At 38.8% G+C, this 22,022-nt stretch overlaps 1 protein-coding gene across 2 annotated transcripts in view; it reads left to right on the top strand.

The window, feature by feature from the left end:
• Positions 1–22,022, top strand: part of LOC136692572 (protein bicaudal C homolog 1-like) — a 91,383-nt gene that overhangs the window by 9,960 nt on the left and 59,401 nt on the right. For both annotated transcript variants that reach the window (XM_066666096.1, XM_066666095.1), the window contains exon 2: positions 15,577–15,623. In XM_066666096.1, the coding sequence (XP_066522193.1) occupies positions 15,577–15,623 (47 nt within the window). The remainder of the gene's footprint in view (positions 1–15,576; positions 15,624–22,022) is intronic.

The following is a 22,022-nucleotide window of genomic DNA, read 5'->3' as shown; positions in this document are numbered from 1 at the left end:
AACAACACAGTGCTCCTGTATGGTCAGTGGAGCTGATAATATGGACAATGAGTGCAGATGCAAGGGAGGTGTTCCTAATCCAGTGGCCGTTCAGTCTATAAGCTAGAATTTTAAATTGATGTGCATTGTTTATTTATCCAGTCTTTGCACTTTGAGTAGTGGCAAAATATGTATAAACAGTATAATTTCTACCAGTCTTGTTACTACTACTACTACTACTACTAACAATCAGTCATGCCTATAGGCAGGAGAAGACGAGAGTCACTGCTTAGTCTAGCTCTGGCCAAGCAATGTCGTAACATCCGCAGATGTCCAAACTGGGGTAAACTCAACTGCTTTGTTTAACAAGCACAGCTCAGAATTCACACTGGAATTTTATAGTTTCTAGAGAGCCCTAAATAAGAACTTGTTGCTACAACATTCATAAAGGCATTGGGGAGACTATGAAACAGTTTGCTTTGCTCTTATTAGCACTTGTTTCTGACGTGCGGAAAATGTGTAGTAAACATTCTGAAACAGGTACTTGACATGATTTGTCAAAAAGAAATACTTTAAAATATTGTTATTATGTTTTTTTAAACCTAAGCACTACACAATAACTCCTATTCATAGAAATGTAATAGTTGCTGATGTATGAAATGTACTTGGGCTAATTGCAGCTCGGGGTGTGTTAGCATGCGTCTGAAGTTTTTTTTTGTTGTGCTGGATGAAAGTGTAGAGCAGGAAGTGAACGCTGGGTGGAATGTGCTTGGGGCTTGCTGTCCTCTGGACTGGGGCCTAGGGAAACACTTTTTCATGGGTGTGCATTTTTTTTTTAAAGCTTAAGCGTGGCATTCTCTTTAAGAATGTCTACAGTGGCCTCTGTTCATGGTGAGAGAGACCATTATTTGGCCATAATCAGTTAATGGTCTGAGGGAAAATAAAACAACAAAAAATAAAAATAAATAAAAACACACCATCTTGATTATAAACTTGGGTCTGACTGGCAAATAAGTGCTGCCAACAATGTGAATCAGCCCTTTTATGAGGCACAAGGATCAGGTACAGTGGGAGCATGCTGAAAGCTCTAGCTTGTGCTGGTCTGGTCAGAGGGACCCTGGAGGAGAGGTGGGCGGAAGGTTCCCAGTGTTCGCAGCACATAATTCACTGCAGCTGTTGGAGAGGCTCTGGTTTAAAAAATGCTGGCTCGGACCAGAGACTTTGTTATGACAAGGAAAAGAATGACCCATTACACCAGAGCTAGCTTGACTGCTTCAAGACAAAAACAAAATGGTTGTTGTTGTTTGCGTGTGGAAAAAAAAACATTAAAGGTGGAATTTCTCGGACACTCTGCCATTTGTAAGACCTGGTACAATTTAAAGATAGCTGTTTTTAATGAGGTTTGAAACAGTGGAATTAAAACCACCCAGATGTTTGCACCCAATGATTGAAGCAGTCTAATGAAATTACTCTATTCTTTTGTACATCAAGTTGTCTTTTGTGGCTATTGTCTGTTAAGTTTTCAGTGGACTGTGTAGTACTCTTCTTGGCATATGGTGTAAATTTTAAAGGCATGGTATTTACAGCAAAAATATATATCACGTTGCTTTGAGTTAGGGGTAGGGTTATGTATTGCAATGTTTTTGTACACAGTGTACTAGTCGTGTAACAAAATTGGATACATTAATTTTTATTCCTTCTGAATAGCTCTAAATTACTGACCTTACTGTAAAAAAATAACAACAAACAAAATAATAACTATTTTAACTAAAAATTCACTCTGATGTGGACATGAACAATACATGTACTGTATGTAAGAAATACTTGGAAATGATATATTGTGTCACCTACAGACCTAATCTAATACATGTAATGGATTTAATGAAATATTTTGGCTATTCATCTTTCACGGTTTTCCTAGATTGTCCCTCATTATCCGCGTTATAGCGGCCATAGGCCCCCTTGAAAAAACCCGCAAAGTAGCGAATCCGCTAAAGATGAACCATGAAGTAGCGTGGGATTACTGTACATAAATTATTTAAGTTCATTGCTTTACTATAAAATCTAACTGTGATGTACTCAGTTAATTACACATTAATTAAATGTTTTAATAGTTTGAAGTATAAAAAATTGATTTATTCAATCAACAGCAGAGTTTTCTGTTCAGGATAAACATACAAAACACTGGATTCTGGATTACAGTTAAATGTAAATTTACAGTTAGGTTTAGTCAAAGATTTAAGGCTGCTTTTTCACTCAGGGTTGCCAGATATCCATCATACACAGTTTACATATACTGGGAATAGTCTTGTAGTAAAATATATAGCCTGTTTTCACCATGATACCAGGTTGGGTTTGAGAGCATTATAACTGGCTTTATTCATTACAATTATAAATAGGCTCTAAGCATACAGTAACATGTATATACTTGCTTACATTTAGAATAGATGCAGTACAAAAAAAAAGAAATCTAAACTAACAGTGTTTGTGTAAGTGTTTATGTGTAAGTATTCTTACACATAAAAAATACTTTTATAAGCATAAAAGTGAACCGGTTTGGTCCCAGGAAATAGCAAAAATACTGACAGTACATTGATATAGTATAATTACTGAATAAAGTACACTTGGGAAACATACTTAAACGTCACTTAAATTTACTTAATAGAATAAACTTTAAATATACATTTTGGTAAGGGAGGCCTTATGCATTCTTTGTATCATATCATATGCAGCTCATCAGGATTCCTTAAAGGGAACATCGGTGATTGCGGGGAAACACTGTTCTCTTGTTTGATTAAGTACAGAGGTTCCTCATCTTTTAAGGTGGAATGGTATGTTTGAGGGGGGAATTACGTCTGTTGATTGTACATGGCTGAAGTTTAATTTGTAAGTTTGTATTCACTGTTTGAATTACCACAGAAACTCATTTGTAACTTGAGTTGTATAGTTTTGTAGGATTTTCAGTTTCATGCATGCTGTCCTGAATTTATTTGCAAAGTCAATATTACACACCTGCCTATGGAGTGTCCTCATCTCAGTTCATCGTTTTCAAGGTTTGGATGTCTCTTTGTCATCTAAAAACCTTCAAAATGCCGTTTTTCTGCCGTGAGCATATGGAGAAAGATTATCATACCTGACTGAGACACTTTGTTTTTTTATTTATTTATTTATTTATTTCCTTATTTAAAATATACCCATTTACAGACACTGGGGCTTCCTAGACACATGAGTTTTGAGCGTACATACCGAGAGCTAGCAAATGTTTAGTATCATTATATTGCCCATATCTTGTCTGAAATATCACCTTCACTTATCACTACTACGTACATATTCAGTATCCAATGCTATCTTTAGCTTAGCTGGATTCATTCGTTTTTCTATAAATGAAATTCACTCTAAGAGAGGGCTTTCCATTTCAGTGCTCTGAATGCTGAGTTATTTCCAGTCTGCTTGGTTTTTGTGGTTTCTCAGAAATAGAATGGATGTTTTGTTGTCTTCAGTTTCTAATGACTGTTGAGGTTTTCAGTCATACAAGTTACAATGTTTTAATCCTGAAGAAACATCCGCTCATCTTTACAAAGCTGGTTTGAATTGTGATCTGAAGAGTGGGAAAACATGTTCCAGAGTAAACCACAAGAGCAGAGTTACCTTGCCTTGCCACTTATTGGCACATTGTTGGTAACAGGGGTGTTTGTAGTCTATTTGTTGTACTGGGGCATACAGAGTTTAGAAGGGTATGGGCACAGCTGGACCCCTGTGCTCGCCAATTAGTCGTAGGGGGCGCAACTAGTAAAAAGCTGTTTAAACACAAAATAGACAAAGTGCTTTAATATTAAATTAGGCTTTACTCTGCCATGGAAGAGATATGAAGAACATTAACTACATTTTTATTAAGTGCATTCATTCTGTGCACTTTCTTGAACAAATAAAACAGAAACAGTATAAATCTCATCAACACAATGTGAGGGAACCGTTTAATTACTGACATTCTGCAGCTACTAATTTAAAGAACACTACATAATATTTTTACCTTAAAATTACAGCTTAAAATTCATTGTGATGACCTGAAATAGGGAGAATAGAGCCTATGCTGTTGCTACTCTGGGCTCAGCACTGCAGAAACTGTGCTATGTAACTTTTGAAGAAGGGTAGGAAGCATTAGCTGTCCACGTTTATGGAAAGATTCTGGAGCATTATGGGAAATGTAGTACCTGTTGTGTGTGTACTATTGTTGTCCTCAGAAATGCACTTTTTACCTCTGTGATTTTAGTGGGGCACAGCAACATTTGTGCCTAGTGACCTCCCTGGTTGGTAATATGTTATCTGATGCTATTTTTAGATTGGCTTGACTATTTATACAACAGTTTGGAAGAATGGGCTTTTTCAGTGCACTGAATGTCGTATGGATGGAATGTCTGATGGATCTCTGTGGTTTCTATGAAATGGAATGTATTTGTTGTTGTCTTTTGTTGCTAAACTAATTCAGTCATGGAAGTTTTCAATCATATAAGCCATTGGAGTGTGTAAACTTCTTGGCTCATGATATATTGAGTCTTGTGATTGGATAAGAGAAGAGACATCTTCAAGCTATTTGTGAATGATTTCCTTGACTTCTGGTGAACGTAGTTCTACAGAAACGGTGGACATTTTGAAGCAATTTTTTTTAGTTATTGATGTATGTAGTCACTGCTCCCCTGAGAAGCAGCAAATCATGTGTGTTTCTAAATGAGAAGAGCCTTAACATGAAAACCTCCCATAAAAAGATCTTACTCCCATTGAGCGAGGCCAAGGAAGGCAGCTGTTGATAATGATTTCTCAATAAACTGTTTCATCCAACTTTCAGTGAACAGTGTGGACATCACTGGCGCATAGCTCTAAATCCAGATAATCAGAAAAGCAGCACGCATTCTTACAGATTGAATCACCCTCTGACTGGCCCACTACACTGGGCAGATGTACAGTGTGCTTCCTGTTTAGTTTTTAGCTCTACACTTATCACTGTTGATAGTATAACGTCCTCTATTCTGTGTGGTTACAGCCTTTTATTTTAGTTAGGGCTTCTGTGTAGGAAGAGAGTATGAGAGTTACATATGGGATGAGTGAGACAATTTTTCCAAATTTCTACATAAATAGACTGTTGAGATATAACCTTCGTTAGATTACAGTTCTTTTTCATGTGAAATGGTGAATTGTAGATACAAATACTGACTTGATATTTACAGTGGTGATGGTACAAAACAATGTCTAAAATGTAAATATAGTAATATAGTATTTTTATAAACCAGCATGTGGTTTCTGCATATACTTCTGTTCCTTGCATATATGTGAAATATAATTAATGTGTATCAAACCAAAACCTTTGCAAAATATCATAAAACAATGTTTCAATCTTCATTCATTTATTAATTTTCTGTAAGTGCTTAATCCTGTTCATGGTCATGCTGGGTCTGGAGCCTACCTGGAATCACAAACTTACGTTGTGACACATTGTGAAAAAATAAAAAAAAACTAAGCTATGCAGTTAGTTTTGAGAAACTGTGCAATGACACATTAATTTTTCGCGTTTGTCATATTTCTTATAGGGATGTCCCGATCTGATCTCAAAGATCTGTATCAGGGCTGATCACAGCATTATTTTACTGATCTGTATCGGTTTATTGAGCTCAATTTTATTTCCGATTCTCTGCTAAGTCCTCCTCCTCCTTGAGCCAATCGTGACCAATGTGAATATTCCCTAAAGCACCAGTATTCCTAAACGTAGCATGCTTCATAAATGTTGTTGTGATCTGACTCTGCACACGGGTGTCCTTCCTGTATCCATCATTTCAAATTAAAAACCCTCTACAGAGTTTTCATAAAAGTCTGAAGCAGCAGCAGTAACACAGCTGGACTGAGCGGAACTGTGGTTTTTATTTGTTGTGACTGAATATTAAGCTGTTCTAGCACTTCAAAATTTATATTACTTGTTTTGAAATTTTCTACTTGCACTACTGTAAAGCTGCACTTTTGGAGTTTATATGAGCTGTTTGTAAAGACCCCTTTTACTTACTTTGTTATAAAAAAAAAATTAGGCAGCAGTTTGGGGGCAGGCATATTCTTTCTTAATGTGAGATATTCAGTGTCGAGCAGATACACTGAGCTGGTTTTAATAACTAGAATGTACTTGAAGTGTGCACTGTGTAACTGTGTAAAGTCTTATCTAGGAAAATACAGAAGTTTGGCGTGTTCTCCCCGTGTCCACATGGGTTTCCTCTGGGTGCTCCTGTTTCCTCCCACGGTCCAAAAACACATGTTGGTAGGTGGATTGGCAACTCAAAAGTGTCCGTAGGTGTGAGTGTGTCACCCTGTGAAGGACTGGCGCACCCTCCAGGGTGTATTCCTGCCTTGCACCCAGTGATTCCGGCTAGACTCCAGACCCACCGAGACCCTGAACTGGATAAGCGGTTACAGTCAATGAATGAATGAATGAATGAATATGCCAATTTTGATTTGAGGTTGAATTTGATGCTGTCCCAAATGGGTCCCTAACAAATTTGTGAATGATGTAGGTCCTTACATAAAAGATTCTACAGCCAAGTACTGTGCAGTGCATCTTAGCACAAATCCATTGATATTCAGCTATCACCTCATTCTCCTTTTTTTTATGTGCAGAAGCTGTAATTTCTTCACCATGCAGTGCACTATGTAAGGAACATGGAGCCAAATGAGACACAGCCTGCATGTGGCTGTTGGTTTGAAGACACAGGGTGATACAAATGTACAGGTGTAATGTTTTATGCCGTAAAAAGTCTTATGGTGTGCAAGAGTGTGGGGTTTTCATTGTTGCATTTAGCATTTCTTAATGTGACACACATTTTCTATTAGGGACAGGATGAATCTAAAGGCAGGACAGTCCAGCACCTGCACCCACTTGTTCCACAGCCATGCCTTTTGTAATGCATTTGAAACAATAACTTACCATGACAGGCCTTGACGTTTGGACTTGTTGCTGATAATATTCTGGATGGTCCACAGTATCTATTTCGTCCAAAAAAAACGACTTAAAATCTCAATTTATCAGAACAAAACACACGTTTCCCGTGTGACTGACCATTCCAGGTGCCTCCAAGGCTAGAGAACAATGGAGCTTCTGGAAAAGATTAACATAAGCTTCCTTTTGGCACAGTAAAGTTTTAACTGGCATTTGTGGATATATGTGAACTGCGTATTATAATGCTTGACAGAGGTTTGCCAAAGAAATCCTGAGCCCATGTGCTTATATTGACTATTAATGAGTGCTAGTTCCTGATGAGGTGCCTTATGAGAAATCAGAGTTTATAGTTATTTAGCTTAGCACCTTTTATGCACAGAAATTCCACCAGATTACTATATGCACTATAGACGATGAAATATCCAAGTCACTTCCTATATTTCACTGAGAAGGCCTGAATGGCAATAATGGATGTATATTTATCAATGAAATAAAGCTGATCAAAAATACATAATTTATCTTGCGTTCCTGCTGTCCGCAATGCAGTACAAGTCAAAATAAATTTCCTATCATTGCAACGTTTTCTAATTTACGGTTGTAGAACAGAATGTAGATCAGGAAATGTGGTGGATATAGAAAGTTATTAACTTAAATGTGTGTCTTAAAACCTATTCTGCTGGCCATGATGTCATCATATGATTTTTGTTAACATCTATTGATTGTGATGTCTAATGTGTCAGTATGAGCACTTGGAGAACCAGGACAAAAACATCTTAATATTTTATGCTATTATGAGGATATAGAAGGGCTGGGCAATAATTTAATATCAATATAAATATATTGTGATATTAACTGATATGATTTATAAACACATTTTCAGTATTTCAGTATATGTTATTTTCAGCATCAGGTTTATGTTTGACGGTGAGGTCATGTTTCTTGTTTGTTCTAGGAAGTTTTTCTGTGCTTTTATGTTGTTGATATTGATATCAGAAGTATATCATATGGACTGAATTTAGAAATATATCGTGATATAAATTTTGGCCGTATCGTCCAGCCCTAGGCTGTAGTCCTCTTGAAAAATAAAGTACTGTGCAAAAGTACCTGAAAATATTTAAGAAGCTGTTTATATGTGCAGCAAGAATGTATTTACTCAAAAAGATGAATACCGTCCATCCATCCATTATCTGTAAGCATTTATCAGGGTGACGGTGGATCCATAGCCTACCTGGAATCATTGGGCGCAAGGCAAGAACACACCCGGGAGGGGGCACCAGTCCTTCACACACACTCACACACCTACGGACACTTTTTTTTTTTTGAGTCGCCAATCCACCTACCAACATGTGTTTTTGAACAGTGGGAGGAAACCAGAGCACCTGGAGGAAACCCATATGGACACAGGGAGAACACACCACACTCCTCACAGACAGTCACCCGGCGGAAACCCATGCAGACACAGGGAGAACACACCACACTCCTCACAGACAGTCACCCAGAGGAAACCCACATGGACACAGGGAGAACACACCACACTCCTCACAGACAGTCACCCGGAGCAGGACTCCCTGGTCCCTGGAGCTGTGTGACTGCGACACTACCTGCTGCACCACCGTGCCGCCCAAAGATGAATACCCTTAATAAAAGTAGTGATAAACTATATGAATGTGTTACTTTAACTCTTTCCAAATCTCTTAGTGTGGCATTCCAGTATCATTTGAAGTTACTATCGAATACCTAGACTAAACACTTAATTCTTTTAAATCAAGGGTGCTTTTGATTTAACAAATCCATATGATTAAGGAGAATATCTGGAAACTTATTTTGTTCTTCACACTAGCTCACAACCCATCTACTACTTAAAAAACAAAAAAGTTTTGCTGTATTTATGTTTATATTATTATATGTCATTTTATACAAGAACTATGCAATTTAAGATAAAATATTTGAAATATTAATAATAATAATAATAATCTTTCGTGCCTAAGACTTCTGCACAGTAATGTAAGTGATTGTGTTTTTCTAATCATTAAACCAAGTGATGTATTGGTAACTGGCAGCTGTTAAAGTGTTTGAGATCCATGTGACCACACATCGCAGCATGCAGCCTTTTCATGACATCAAATGTGCAGCTGATGACACGGGGGCCAACAGTTTATAAAATCACCAAGTACAGTTTGGGAAGACTTATGAACCAAGTTAAACAGTACACATCTGTCCATTTATTTGGTTGCTGCTAGGCAACCATTTGTTCATTCCCTCAGAGGCCCACTTAGCCAATAAACTGCAATATCAAGAAAGTTGATCCGTCCATACATATGTGTACCCTGTTCAGATTGTAGCTGACACCATGGTGGATGTAGTTGATAAAGGTCATGACTTTAATGTGGATTGGTGAATTGAATCAGTTTACTTTTTTTATTTCCTTTTTTTTTTTTTTTTTTTACTGAACATCAGTCTCTCACTACCATTTATTTTGAGTTTGACCATAATTTCGCCGTGTGACTTTTTCATTTTTAAAATAATCTTACTCATAGAACATGTCACTATCACAATATTTAATTTAGTCCAGCACAGCAACAGATGTAAACATATGTTCTTTATTAAACTAAGAGCTTGGAGGGCAACATTTACACAGATCAACCATAACATTATCACCACTTTCTTGTTTCTACACTCACTGTCCATTCTAATAGGTCCACTGAACTTACAGCGGGACTTCGTTGTTCTACAATTACAAACTGTAGTACATCTGTTGCTATGCATACTTTGTTTGCTCTCATTCTCCATTTTTTTCAGTGGTAAGGACCACCACAAACAGGTATGACAGCACTACGGTGACAGTGATGTGGTGGTGTGTTAATGTTGTCACATGGTAGACAGAGCAGACATTTTTGCACAGTTCTTTTGTTGTTATTTCTTTTTGTTTTGTGTTTTGTAACTGTGTTTAAATAACAGTTAAACAGTTTGGGTGTACTTACCCGCTGCCTATCAACAACATTATTGGTTCCTCCATCTTTCAGTCTGTAGCCGGTGACCTCAATGGAAGTTCGGCGAAGCATCGTCACACATACCTACTTTGTTGGTCTAACATGTAGATGTCTACAAGCACCACACATGCTAACAAACCACCAGCATGTCAGTGTCATGCGCTGAGAATGATCCACCATCAATATACCTGCTCTGTGGTGGTCCTGTGAGGGCCCTGACCATTAAAAAGCAGGGTCAAATGGGGATAAGAAAGTATGCAGAGAAACAGGTGGACTACAGTCTGTAGTTATAGAACTACGAAGTGCTCTTGTATGGTCAGTGGTCCATAAAATGGACAACGAGAATGGATGCAAGGTAGGTGTTCCTAGTCCAATGACCGTTCAGTGTAGTACAACATTAATGTGATTCTATGATTTTCTCTATTGTTTGTATTAATACAGAAAAATATTAATACTTTAGAAACAAGTCACAGTTGTTGAGTTTCCTTCATGGTTTAGAGGCATGCCATCAAGGACATCAGTAAAGACTTCAGGAGATCGTCTTTCTTTTCAGGAGAAAGCTTTATTTGAATAAAGTCTGGAAGTTTACAGACCCACTCTACTTCGAGAAATTTTTTACCCCAGAATATTTGATATTTTTAATTTATAGACTTGCTACAGTAGTGAATAATTTAAAATGCTGCAAGAATGTGGTGACAGAATGACAAACCCTAGACATTTGACCGCCAACCTGATCACTCAACTGATTTATTATAGTCTTCTGCAAGTTCACAGCTGGACCTGGCAGTACTCCTCTGCGCCAAGCCATTGCTTGATTTTTAAGTGCCAAGCTGAAATCCCTGTGAACTGCAGAGGCTTTTGTGGCTTTGGGTTCTGCATACAAAAGTTGACTCAAAAGAAGACAAAGAGTAATGACTCTAACGTATTTCTTTGTTCTCCAGCCCAAATATTTAAGGTCATGCTGTATGTCATAAAGGAGTTAAACCTATACAACTTTCCTTTTACATTTAAGGTGGTTTCACATGTTCCTTGTTTGGACCAGACCTGTGGACTTCTCAGTTTTGTTTCGAAACTAAAATTACATGTGTGAGACTACGGTGCAGACCAAAAGACCAAAATTAGGTCAGAACCAAAGAGATGGTCTTGGTCCAGCTCTAATTGAACCAAGGTCCGATTTGTGTGCATTGAAAAAACTTTTTTTTCCGCATGATTCATATTTTCGGGCCAATTACAAGAGGTTGAGGCAGTATAACTGACAAAGATGGACGTTACCTGGTGAGTTCTGCCTTCACTTAAAAAACAAGAGCAAAGTAAAACTAGGCAAGCCTAGTTTAGCCAGACCACCATTAGCCACATAGCCATAGTCACAGAGGTGTTTCTGGCATTTCAAAAAATATGAAAAGCCCAAAATACATCCCTTTGTCTTTGGAAGGTGTGGAGAAACGTTGGTGCTTCATATCAATGTCTTTGTTTACAATAATTACAAATAATAATAAACTATAACAATAGTTCATCTAGTCAGTTGCTGACAGTATTTGTATGATTATGGAAAGCCTGCTACTTTATTTTCATACCACGCTACCATGTTGAGACGACATTAAAGCAACTTGTTTACCAGACAGCAACAAGATAACATGTACGTTTTTTGAACATTTCTAAAACCAAGCACCTTACAACCAAGTAATCTATACTTGATAAAAGAACATGGCATCACTGGAACTAGATATTTTGGTACTGGCTTACATTTCTATAAGGGTCCGACTGATAAAACTCTGCTGTAAGAAATTCCCAGCCTCGTTTATTTTTAGTAATGCCTCTCTCTGGCGTTCTGGCTTCAATAATCCTGAGATTTTGTCCATTTTTGTGTAAACAAAAAGCTGTGCAAATGTAATTTACTCATCTAAAAATCAGTACCGGACGGTGAGGTGTGTATTTGTGTCATTATGGGGACAGACAAGATGACTTTGTTTGTTAAATATATTGTAGAAAACAAAAGGCTGGGTCATAGAACCATTCTCCAAACATAAAGAAGAGACTATGATAAATGTTACCTCAACAACATTCAACACATTTCTGTTCGAGGCTCCAGTAAAACACTGGGTTGCTCACCGTGGTGGATGGTGGACATACAGCGCTGAAGCGGTGCGAGTGTGTCCCAGTTCAGCTGTCAACACTCTGACCCCTTGAACACACATTGAACACACGTACCAAAAATAGGACTTGTCTAGGGAAAAGAGGACCACTGATCACCGCCGAACAGTTCCAAATTTAGTTTACGAACTGGAATTTGAAATATGGCTGAACTTACAAGACAGTGTAGAGGTGCATTGGTGCCATCTTAAGTTCTCTCTGTGAAATATGGCTGAATTTACAGTTCCTATTCACATATACACGTTTCAACATGATGTGTCAGTCAGTCAGTAAGCGCAAATGCCTCTTCTAGGCCGGCCCAGTAGGCAGTCCGTTAAAAAAAAGGAGAAAAATATGTTAAACATTTAATTTAACTGTAAATTTGTTACTATTACCTTGCTGTGCCGGCTTCAGTGAAAACTGTGCATCATCATTTGATATACATTTTTCAGTTAGGTTATTTATTTATTTATTTATTTATGTTCAGGATTATGCACCTGAAGGAGAATAAGTATAACCTGTATCTTCAGTCTCACATATCGATTGTCTTGGTTTTTATGTGGAGAATTACTGTAGTAAAGATAATTAAAAGCTAACATTTTTGTGATGATAAAATTAGCCTCAGGTCATAGCTCAAAACTAAAGAAGCAGACTTTAGCCATTTTCCAACTGTTTAAATAGCTACATTTAGGCTGTTGTGGTTTAGGCACATTAGCGGTAGCAGTAGCGTATTCCACAGCGCTGCGTCATTTAAGGTGGAATGGAAAATTAGAATAAAGGCGGTCACGGCGTGTTCTGTGGTGTTCTTACAGGTAATGCTGGTTATTTGGGAACATGTTCATCTAGAAATATGTAAAGTCTTGTAGGGCTTCATAGTTTTATTGTTTAATTCTTCCTCCACTGGAGAGCTCCACTTCATGAGCTGGTGTTTACTTTCTGTGCTCTGTTTTCATGGACAGGACTCGTTGACAGGACTCAGATTTGAGTTGGTGAAGCATTTACACTATGCGACTAAGTCCAAAGTGTCAAAAAACATTAAACGTTTTATATGCTGCGACTGAAACGCGATTTAAGAGGCAAAAAATGTCAGCGACCCTCGCACGACTACACGACTTCCCTCCAAATGCGACTGCACCGGAGTCTGCAGACTAAAGCCAGACAGCACAGACATGGTTAGAATGGAAATCAGGGTAAAATAAGATAAAAGTCGTGTAGTGTAACCTCATCTTTAGCTGTCAGTTTAAATAAATTATAATTTGCTTGCTTTTTTTGATTGTCTGTACGATGCTCATGTAGTTATTATGCAGTCGTTCTGGGTCATCGTCTGGACTGTTCAGAGATATCTTTGGGCATCATTAAACATTGTGATTTAATATTTGATATGGATATATTATTTGCAAGTGCTCTGCAGCTTTATGATTATATCAACAGCCAAATTGACTGAATACTCACTTATATAGGATACAAGGTACAATAGCCTATTTTTTCTTTGACTTACGACTTCCACAAACATCTCACAACTTAAGACATCTCACAAACCCTTTGGAAGTAGTCCTGGTTCCATCTAACCACAAACAGCCTAACCATTTTTTCCCATTTTCAAACATGGCCAACCCTATAAAGTTATTCTTATTTAATTATTGTGACTCCATTTCTCAGGCAACTCGTTTTACACTTCTTAACGTTGGCATAAGTTGCATCAGGGGGTGCTGGGCTGAACGTGTTCGTCAGACTCTTTGGTACCACAGAGCTGATTCAGCTGGGCTTGCTTGGGGTTTTTGCAATTTTCAGTTTGTCTGCTTCCAAACAGATCCCTGTAATTCACAGGATAAAAATACATGCTTCACATTTTGTCTGGCTTAGCCCAGATGACAAACGCAAAGCCAGGCTTGGCTTTACAGATTCTCCCTGCATTGCTGAATGTAGGTCAGACCTGTTTATAAGCTTGGGCGATAATGTAAACGCTCACCGATGATTAACTTTTGCACAATTATTGTGATACATGATATTTTTATTAATAGACTTTTTATGCTATTTATGAAATACCGCTCCTGAGCATTGCACAGCCTTGTGATAGAGCTTGCCCTGATTTTGATGAATGATTCGGTTTGCTGGACAAATTGGAGCCAAAACTTTTTGCTGATGAAAACACACTGTTGGTGTATGTCTGCATAGTTCTCTGTTTCTTCATGAGTGATAATTTATAGCAGCACTAGGTAGTATTTATTTACCGTAAAATTACAGATTCACAAATAATTGCAATGCTTCAAAGTAAAAAGGTGAACGCAATCTCTGTTGTTGCTACTCTGAGCTCAGCACTGCAGAAACTGCACTATGTAACTTTAGTAACAACCCCCCTCCCCTTTCCCCTCTTTTCAGCTCCGCCTTAATTTTAGGACATTGCTGTAAAAGTCTATCTTGTAGATTATACAGTCAGAGGCAGTCGCTCATCTGTTGCTGCACAGTTTGTGTTGCTCGTACTCTAGTCCTCAGTAGACACAGCTGTTGGGTGGTTGGTGGACTATTCTCAGTCCAGCAGTGACACTGAGACATTTAAAAACTCCAGCAGCACTGCTGTGTCTGATCCACTTGTACCAGCACAACACACAACCACCCCATCAGTGTCACTGCAGCACTGAGAATGATCCACCACCCAAATCATACCTGCTCTGTGGTGGTCTTATGGAGAGAGGGGGGGGGTGTTGTTCTAACCATTTGAAGAACAGGATGAGGGTGCTCAAACAAAGTATGCAGGTTAACAGATGGACTACAGTCTATAACTGTATAACTACAAAGTCCACCTATATGGTCAGTGGAGCGGAGAGAATGGACAGTGAGTACAGAAACAAGGAGGAGGTCACAATGTTATGGTTGGTTGGTGTGTATTGTATGATAAGTCAATGTAATTGCATTGTGTGTTGTAAACGCCCTAATACTCCTCTAGGGTCAGTGTTAATGGATTTTAAATAACGAAAGACTGGTAACTGACTTTTGAACAAATCTGTAAATTGAATGTAAATATTATTCCTTTTGCATCTATTCAGTTCTCTCATATATATATATGAGGCTTAAACCTCATGTTGTTCATAAACCCCCCTCAACCTGTGCCAAGTACACATTATATGTTCATTCTGGGTAGCTTACTTTAAAGCTCATATGTCTACTCTTCAGAGCTAGAGGGGAGATTATTCAGAGTCGAAAAGGCACCAGTAGAATTAGCGTGGCTCATGTCGCCCAGAGACATGGCTTCCGTCCATGCCTGTGGATAAGTATGTGGGATTTGCCCAGCGTACCAAGGTAGTCGCAAAACAAATGGAAACCCACATATTCAACTTGTGCCCATGAGCAGAAAAACAGCCCAGGCCCTGTACCTGCCTGAATGAATGCCATTGACATGTGGCCATGTGGAAAAACGTGTTGATATGACTTGCTGATTTTTGTTAACACACATCCATAAGTGATCCCTGATGTAGCACTCTCTCTAAAATGTCCCATTCTTCTCCACAGCCGCCGCCGAGGGGAGGGTGAACGGAGGCGAGGATTTCTTTCAGAAGGTAAGGAAAACCGCATAGTTTTGGCAACCCCAGGTACAAGTAGAAAAAAGGGCAAAATCACCTCGCGTCCACAGTAATGTGACTACTGAATGACATACGGGCGCATGCTTAACTTTCCTCTAGAGAAGAGAAGAATAACGAAACTCGCTTGATGATCAGAAGCTTTGCCCCAGGTTGCAGGGCTGCTGATTAATGACCTGCACGAAGCGTGTCAAGTCGATGAATTGTGACTCACCGGCTTTTGCTGAGGTAGACCTTTGCTTTTGTTGCCTGAGCCAAGATAAGCACACTTCACCTGTTCCAATGGCGTTATAGAGGAAATGGTTGTTAACTTTTAGGCAGGACACTCTCAGGCTTAATTGGCAATGCGTGGATAAACACAGAAAGGCAAGCATGTGTGACCGTCTACATGGCCCTGGGTGTAGGGGATCGCAAGTCAGGATCTGGCTGAGACCACTGCAGGTGGCCTGCTCTTGAAGACCTGGAGGACCTGGCTGTGTTTCTAACAGAACAGAGTAATGCCTTCAAAATAAATACATCCTTCTTCCATCTCTCAAAAGATCTCCACTTTTGCTGAAGTCGTTCTGTTCGTGTAAACCTGAAAGGTGTGGGAAAATAAACGCAACAGGAGGAAAGTGCTTGGACCAGGCCTCTCTGGACCTGTTCTGGAGGATTATAACCTGCTGCCGGGTGGATTTCGCACTGCTACGGACAGTGGTGGATTGAGTCGATACTCAGCCGTAGGAATGTCAATGCTGCATGTTCAAATAAACATCATCAGCCTCGTCTCAGTCAGTGCATTTAGAAATCTGTCAGCTGAGTAAGCTGAAGCTGGAAGAGACCACATGTTCTCAAAGTTTGTACATGATTAGACATGGCAAAGTCAGTAACAAGAAATTAAAAATCCTTCCCAGAATTTTTATTTTCCACTGCCTGACACTTCTAAGGCTGGTTTGAGATGATTAGAGAAGCCAGGCTGTTGGAATGAAATACTGCAACTCATTTATGTTTCTGACCCAGTTTTCTTAGCAATGAGAAAGCTCATAAAATAATGTGGGGGTGGAAAACAAATAGTGTGCTGCAACTAATGATTATACACTGAAGGACCACTGGATTAGGAACACCTGCCTTGTATCTACATTCATTGTCCATTTTATCAATTTCACTGACCAAACAGGAGCACTTTGTAGCTCTATAATAGTCCACCTGTTTCTTTCTTATGCCCATTTCAACCTGGATCCCCACAGGACCCCCACAGAGCAGGTATGATTTGGGTGGTTGATCATTCTCAGCGCTGCAGTGACACTGACGTGGTGGTGGTGTATTAGTGTGTGTTGTGCTGGTAAGCTGTGTAGTGCAGCTTGCATTTTTAAACACTGTGTCCACTCAGTAAGTGCATTTATATGCAACTAATTATTAGATTTCTGTAGTTATCTGATTATTCAAGTGGTCTGTTCCACTCGTACCAGCACAACACACACTAACCCACCACCACATCAGTGTCACTGAAGCGCTCAGAATGGTCCACCACCCAAATCATACCTGCTCTGTGGTGGTCCTGTGGTGGTGGGTCCTGACCATTTGAAGAGCAGGGTGAAATGGGGATAAGAAAGTATGCAGAGAAACAAGTGGACTACAGTGTGTAATTGCAGTGCTACAAAGTGCTCCTGTGTGGTCAGTGGAGCTGATAAAATTGACAATGAGTGTACATACAAGGTAGGTATGTGTTCCTAATACACACACTCACGCGCACACACTTTGAAAACTACAGCTGAATGCAGAAGCTGTAAAAGTACATGTTCTCACAAATCACATCCACTACATACAACTAATGCACATTTTAAAGCAACACCAGGCAGTACTATTTTTCCTTACAATTACAGCTTCAAAATCATTGTGATGCTTAACTGACCTGTAACAGGGAGAATTGAACCTCTGTTGTTGCTACTCCTGGCTCAGCACGGCAGAAACTGGTCTATGTAACTTTTGTAGGCGGGCAGCAAAAAAACATTTGATTTTCTTGATTTTTATTTGCTAAACAGATCATTGGTCATTGGTTCTATTCCAACTTTGGGGGCAGTGGGAGTAAAGAAAAAGCACTGTCCTCCTTCCTCAATCCACGACTGAGGAGGTGCCCTTGAGCAAGGTACTGAACCCACAACTGGTGATGGCTGCCTGCCGCTCTGGGTGTGTGTTCACATCCCTTAGTGCACTACTGTGTGTGTGTGTGTGTGTGTGTGTTCACTGCCACAGATGGGTTAAATGCAGAAGACATTTCGTTGTACGTTGTACAATGATAAATAATGGCACATTTTACTTCAAATATAAATATAAATAATAATAAAAAATAATGCCTGTATAAAATGTATGGCCTAAATTGATTTTTTTCCCCCAATAACTGAAACGAAGAATTAAAACGACACTATAGATGACATGTTGCTTACACATGGTTTGACGTGTTTTAACTTCTGCATACAACTGCACTTGATTAAGTCAAACACATAGAAATATTGAATTTTAAAGAAATAAATGAAAGAGCAATATTGAATAACGTTTTGGGGTAAAATGAGGAGGGCAAAGTATTACCAATCTTTTGACTCACACCTAGCTTGGCCAGCCATTCCTGCTGTGATGAAAATATGCAGGTTGCTGTTCATGCTGACTGGACGATCTGCCTATTGCAAGTCGGTGAATGATACCAGTCTGCTGAAACTCTGTGTGTTTTCAATCACAACAGCGAGTTCCTGTCCGTCCCACGGCCGCGGCTTCGTGCCTAAGCCAAGTTTGCATACTGTGAGACAGCACAATGGCGGGATTCAGCTTTTCTCTCTGGATGTTTACCCTCATGCTGAGAGCTGAGATCAGGTCTCCGGAGAAGATCCAACTTTGGGAAACCTCACCCAATTAAAATTTTTTTTTTTTTGCCTATAAGCGCACAGGAACACTGAAGCCACCTTTGCAGTCTATGAATTTCCACAGAGAGCAGTAGAGCCACTACCGCACTACCATGTAACTTGAGGTTTGTTTTAGAAGCTCTTCTCTTCTAGGCCTGCAGGGTGAATGTAGCAGTAGAGGATGACAGATTTCATAGAACCACGGTTTAAGTGGAACACCTGTGAGGATTTATTCTTACTGTGTTTCAGGTTAAACCCTTTTTTGTGGGTTGTAGGATGATTAAATCTTAATGATATGGTATCTAGTGGTTTAATGTATTATGATACCTTTTAAGACATTACAACATATTTGAACAGATATTATGTTATTATTAAATATATAGTAGTATTATTAAATTATAGTATTTTTTTTTTTAAATGTTTCACATTCATCAGCCAAAGTGTACAGTTTTTTTTTTAAATCTGACCACAAATGATAAAGAATATCACCTGGTTGAGCTTGTAACCTAGGTGCATTGAGTCTAAAATCAGGTCAAATATACTGTGCAAAAAATATATATATTCCAGTTGGAACAAAGGATGCTTTTATTTAAAGCAACACTAGGTAGAATTTTTACATTAAAATGACTGCTTCTCAATCATTGTGATGTTCCACTGACCTGTAATAGATGTTACACTGCAGAAACTGCACTATGTAACTTTGGGGGGAGGTTAGGAAACCAACTCCCCCTGCATGATTTCAGGACAGTTTTGTAAAAGTAAATTGCACTATGCCACAGTAATCGGAGACCAGGAGCCTAAATATCAAATCTTACATAGTGTTTTTTTAAAAAAACCCTGAAAAATTAAAAATAAAAAAATTGGGACAATTACTTCAGCTCTCTGTAAATGGAACTAAACTGTTAGGGCTACAACACATACAGCTGAGAGAGCGCTGCCAAGTCTTCTCTCATAAAGTAGGTCAAACACATCTTTCCATTGTATATGCCATATGGCACAAGTATATCATGCCATCTTCAGTCATTTAGGCAAAAATTTAAGACTTTAAAGGAACAGTAGGTAGTATTTTTTACCATGAAATTACAGCTTCAAAATTATTGTGATACTCCACAGACCTGTAATAGTGAGAATAGAGCCTCTTTTGTTGTTTATCTGGGCTCAGCACCACAGAAACTGCACTGTGTAACTTTTTGGAGGAGTGTAGGAAACCAGGCCCTCTCTCTTTCCCACTTGATTTCAAGACAGTGCTCTAAAATGAATTACACTCTGCAACTTTAGGGGTAATCCTGAAACGAGCATACCAATCTTACCTATTGTTTCTTTAAATTTAGACCTTTTTAATGTCCCTTTAAATTTATGCATTGAGTAATTTTCTGTCTGAACTGTCTGCATGTTTTCAGACTTCTGTCCACAATTAGCAAAACATAGTGAGGCAAGTGTTAGGTTCCCACCATGACAAAGTGCTCGTATCGGTGAGAAATTCTGGACGTAAATCTGCAGGGAATTAAAGAGAACAAATTGTGAGACATTTAAGACTTCATAAACACTTGAAGGCCAGATTAATTAGGAATATTTTTTAAAGGATGCCAGGCATACACTACAATGTTGGCCTTTGTAATAACAGAAGCTGAAACAGAATGCTCCTTTAAAAATGTTTAAAAACTGCCACCATTATGTCTTGGGAGCCCACCCTAAGACACCATTTTGACAGTATATATATTCCAAGATTTTAGAATTAGAGCACACAGCTGGTTGTCATAGTGATACACGGTAGCAATTAGTCTTTCAGCTAATATTCCAGGAACAACAACATATTCCGAGCATGAACATCCACCCATCGTGGTGATGCATTCTGTCAGGCTCCTGTTAATATTCACTACCTGCTTTAGAGCAGCCCTATTTGTTTCTTTCACTGAGTGTAACACAGTAATTCCACCTTGATGTTTACGAACATGCTTTCGCATTGTGCCCAATGAAAAGTGCTAATGAAGCTGTTCCTTTCCAACACACACCTGTTTCTCATTACCTCCAGCTCCTCAGCCAGCTCTGTGACAAATAACTCACAGTTTACAATCCATCCTCACTCGATAAACAAGTCGAGAGTTTGGGAGGGACTGGAAAGCCAAAAGCTGCTTGTATCTGTGCCCCCTTTCTGGGAATAAAGCCTAATTTAAGCAAGAAAACTGATGCATTAAAACAGTGTATACAAAAATTAGTAAAGGCAAGATCCTCTGACAAAAACTTTCTAGTCATCTATTAAGTACAAGTTTGGCGAACTTCTATTTAAAGCAACAGTAGGTAAGGGTTGGTATATTTACTCCCAGGCTCCCCCTACAGTTGAAGAGTGTAATTTGTTCATGCAGCACTCTCCAGAAATCAGGGCAGAGGGGGAGGAAAGAGGAGTGGATTGAGGAGGAGCAAGGGTTGGGGTGGTTTCCTACCTTCCTCCATAAGTTACACAGTGCAGTTTCTGCAGTGCTGAGCCTAGACTAACAAAGAGAGAGACTTTGTTCTCCCTACTGCATGTCACTGGAGCATCACAATGATTTTTCAAGCTGTAAGTTTAAGGTATAAATATTACCTACTGTTCCTTTATTTTAACATTACACAAAAGCCACAAGAACTACTTGTAACAATTTTTTTCTGTATTTAGTGTTGCCACCCTTTGCATTGTTTTTATTCTTTCAAGAGGCTTTCTTTCATTTTCTCAAGGATTATTGCAGTAATACTAGTTTATGCTTTTGATTAGAATTTGCAAAATATCTAAATAGAGTCCCTACTATTGACAAACAAACAAACAAACAAACAAAAACAAAACTTAACAAAAAGTTCCATGTAATCCATGTTGTGTGTTCTTCCCCCCCCCCTCTCTTCATAAAGCCTAACTCCACATGGCTACCTATCTTACAAATGTGCGAAGCAGCTGAGTTGTATTTGTATGGTTGCTTGTGTGAATGTTAATGTCTCTTTGACGAGGAACAGAACGTCAGTGATACATTTGGGAATAGTTGTTGTTCAGAGAAACAGCTGTAACTTGGTTTCAAATTTAGGGAGGAGATGGAAGAGATGGTAAAAAGAAAGTTGACAAAGTAAATGAGTGGATAAGTTAACTATTATGTGTTTGATTCTATAAATAATATTTAAGGGTTTACATTATTTTATGCTAAAGGAAGACTAGCTATGATTTGGTATTGTTGCTCTGGGGCTCCCCCTACAGTTGCAGAGTGTAAATAACTTTTACAGCACCGACCTAAAATCAAGAGTGTGGAGTGGTTTCCTACCATCCTCCAAAGGTTACACAGTGCCGTTTCAGCAGTGTTGAGCCTGGAGTAGCAACAACAGAGGCTGTGTTCTCCGTATTACAGGTCAGTGAAGCATCACAGTGATTTTGAAGCTGTAATTCTGAGAACATAATATTACCTACTGTTTCTTTAAATGAATAAAAAAAATTATATAAACAAGATGATCCCTCTGCATACTAGTTCCTCTCCATATATATCTGCTT

This window comes from Hoplias malabaricus, chromosome 3, assembly GCF_029633855.1.
Source record: "Hoplias malabaricus isolate fHopMal1 chromosome 3, fHopMal1.hap1, whole genome shotgun sequence".
NCBI lineage: Eukaryota > Metazoa > Chordata > Actinopteri > Characiformes > Erythrinidae > Hoplias > Hoplias malabaricus.
The sequence above is the reverse complement of the archived record's forward strand: the minus strand, read 5'-3'. Positions and strand labels throughout refer to the sequence as shown.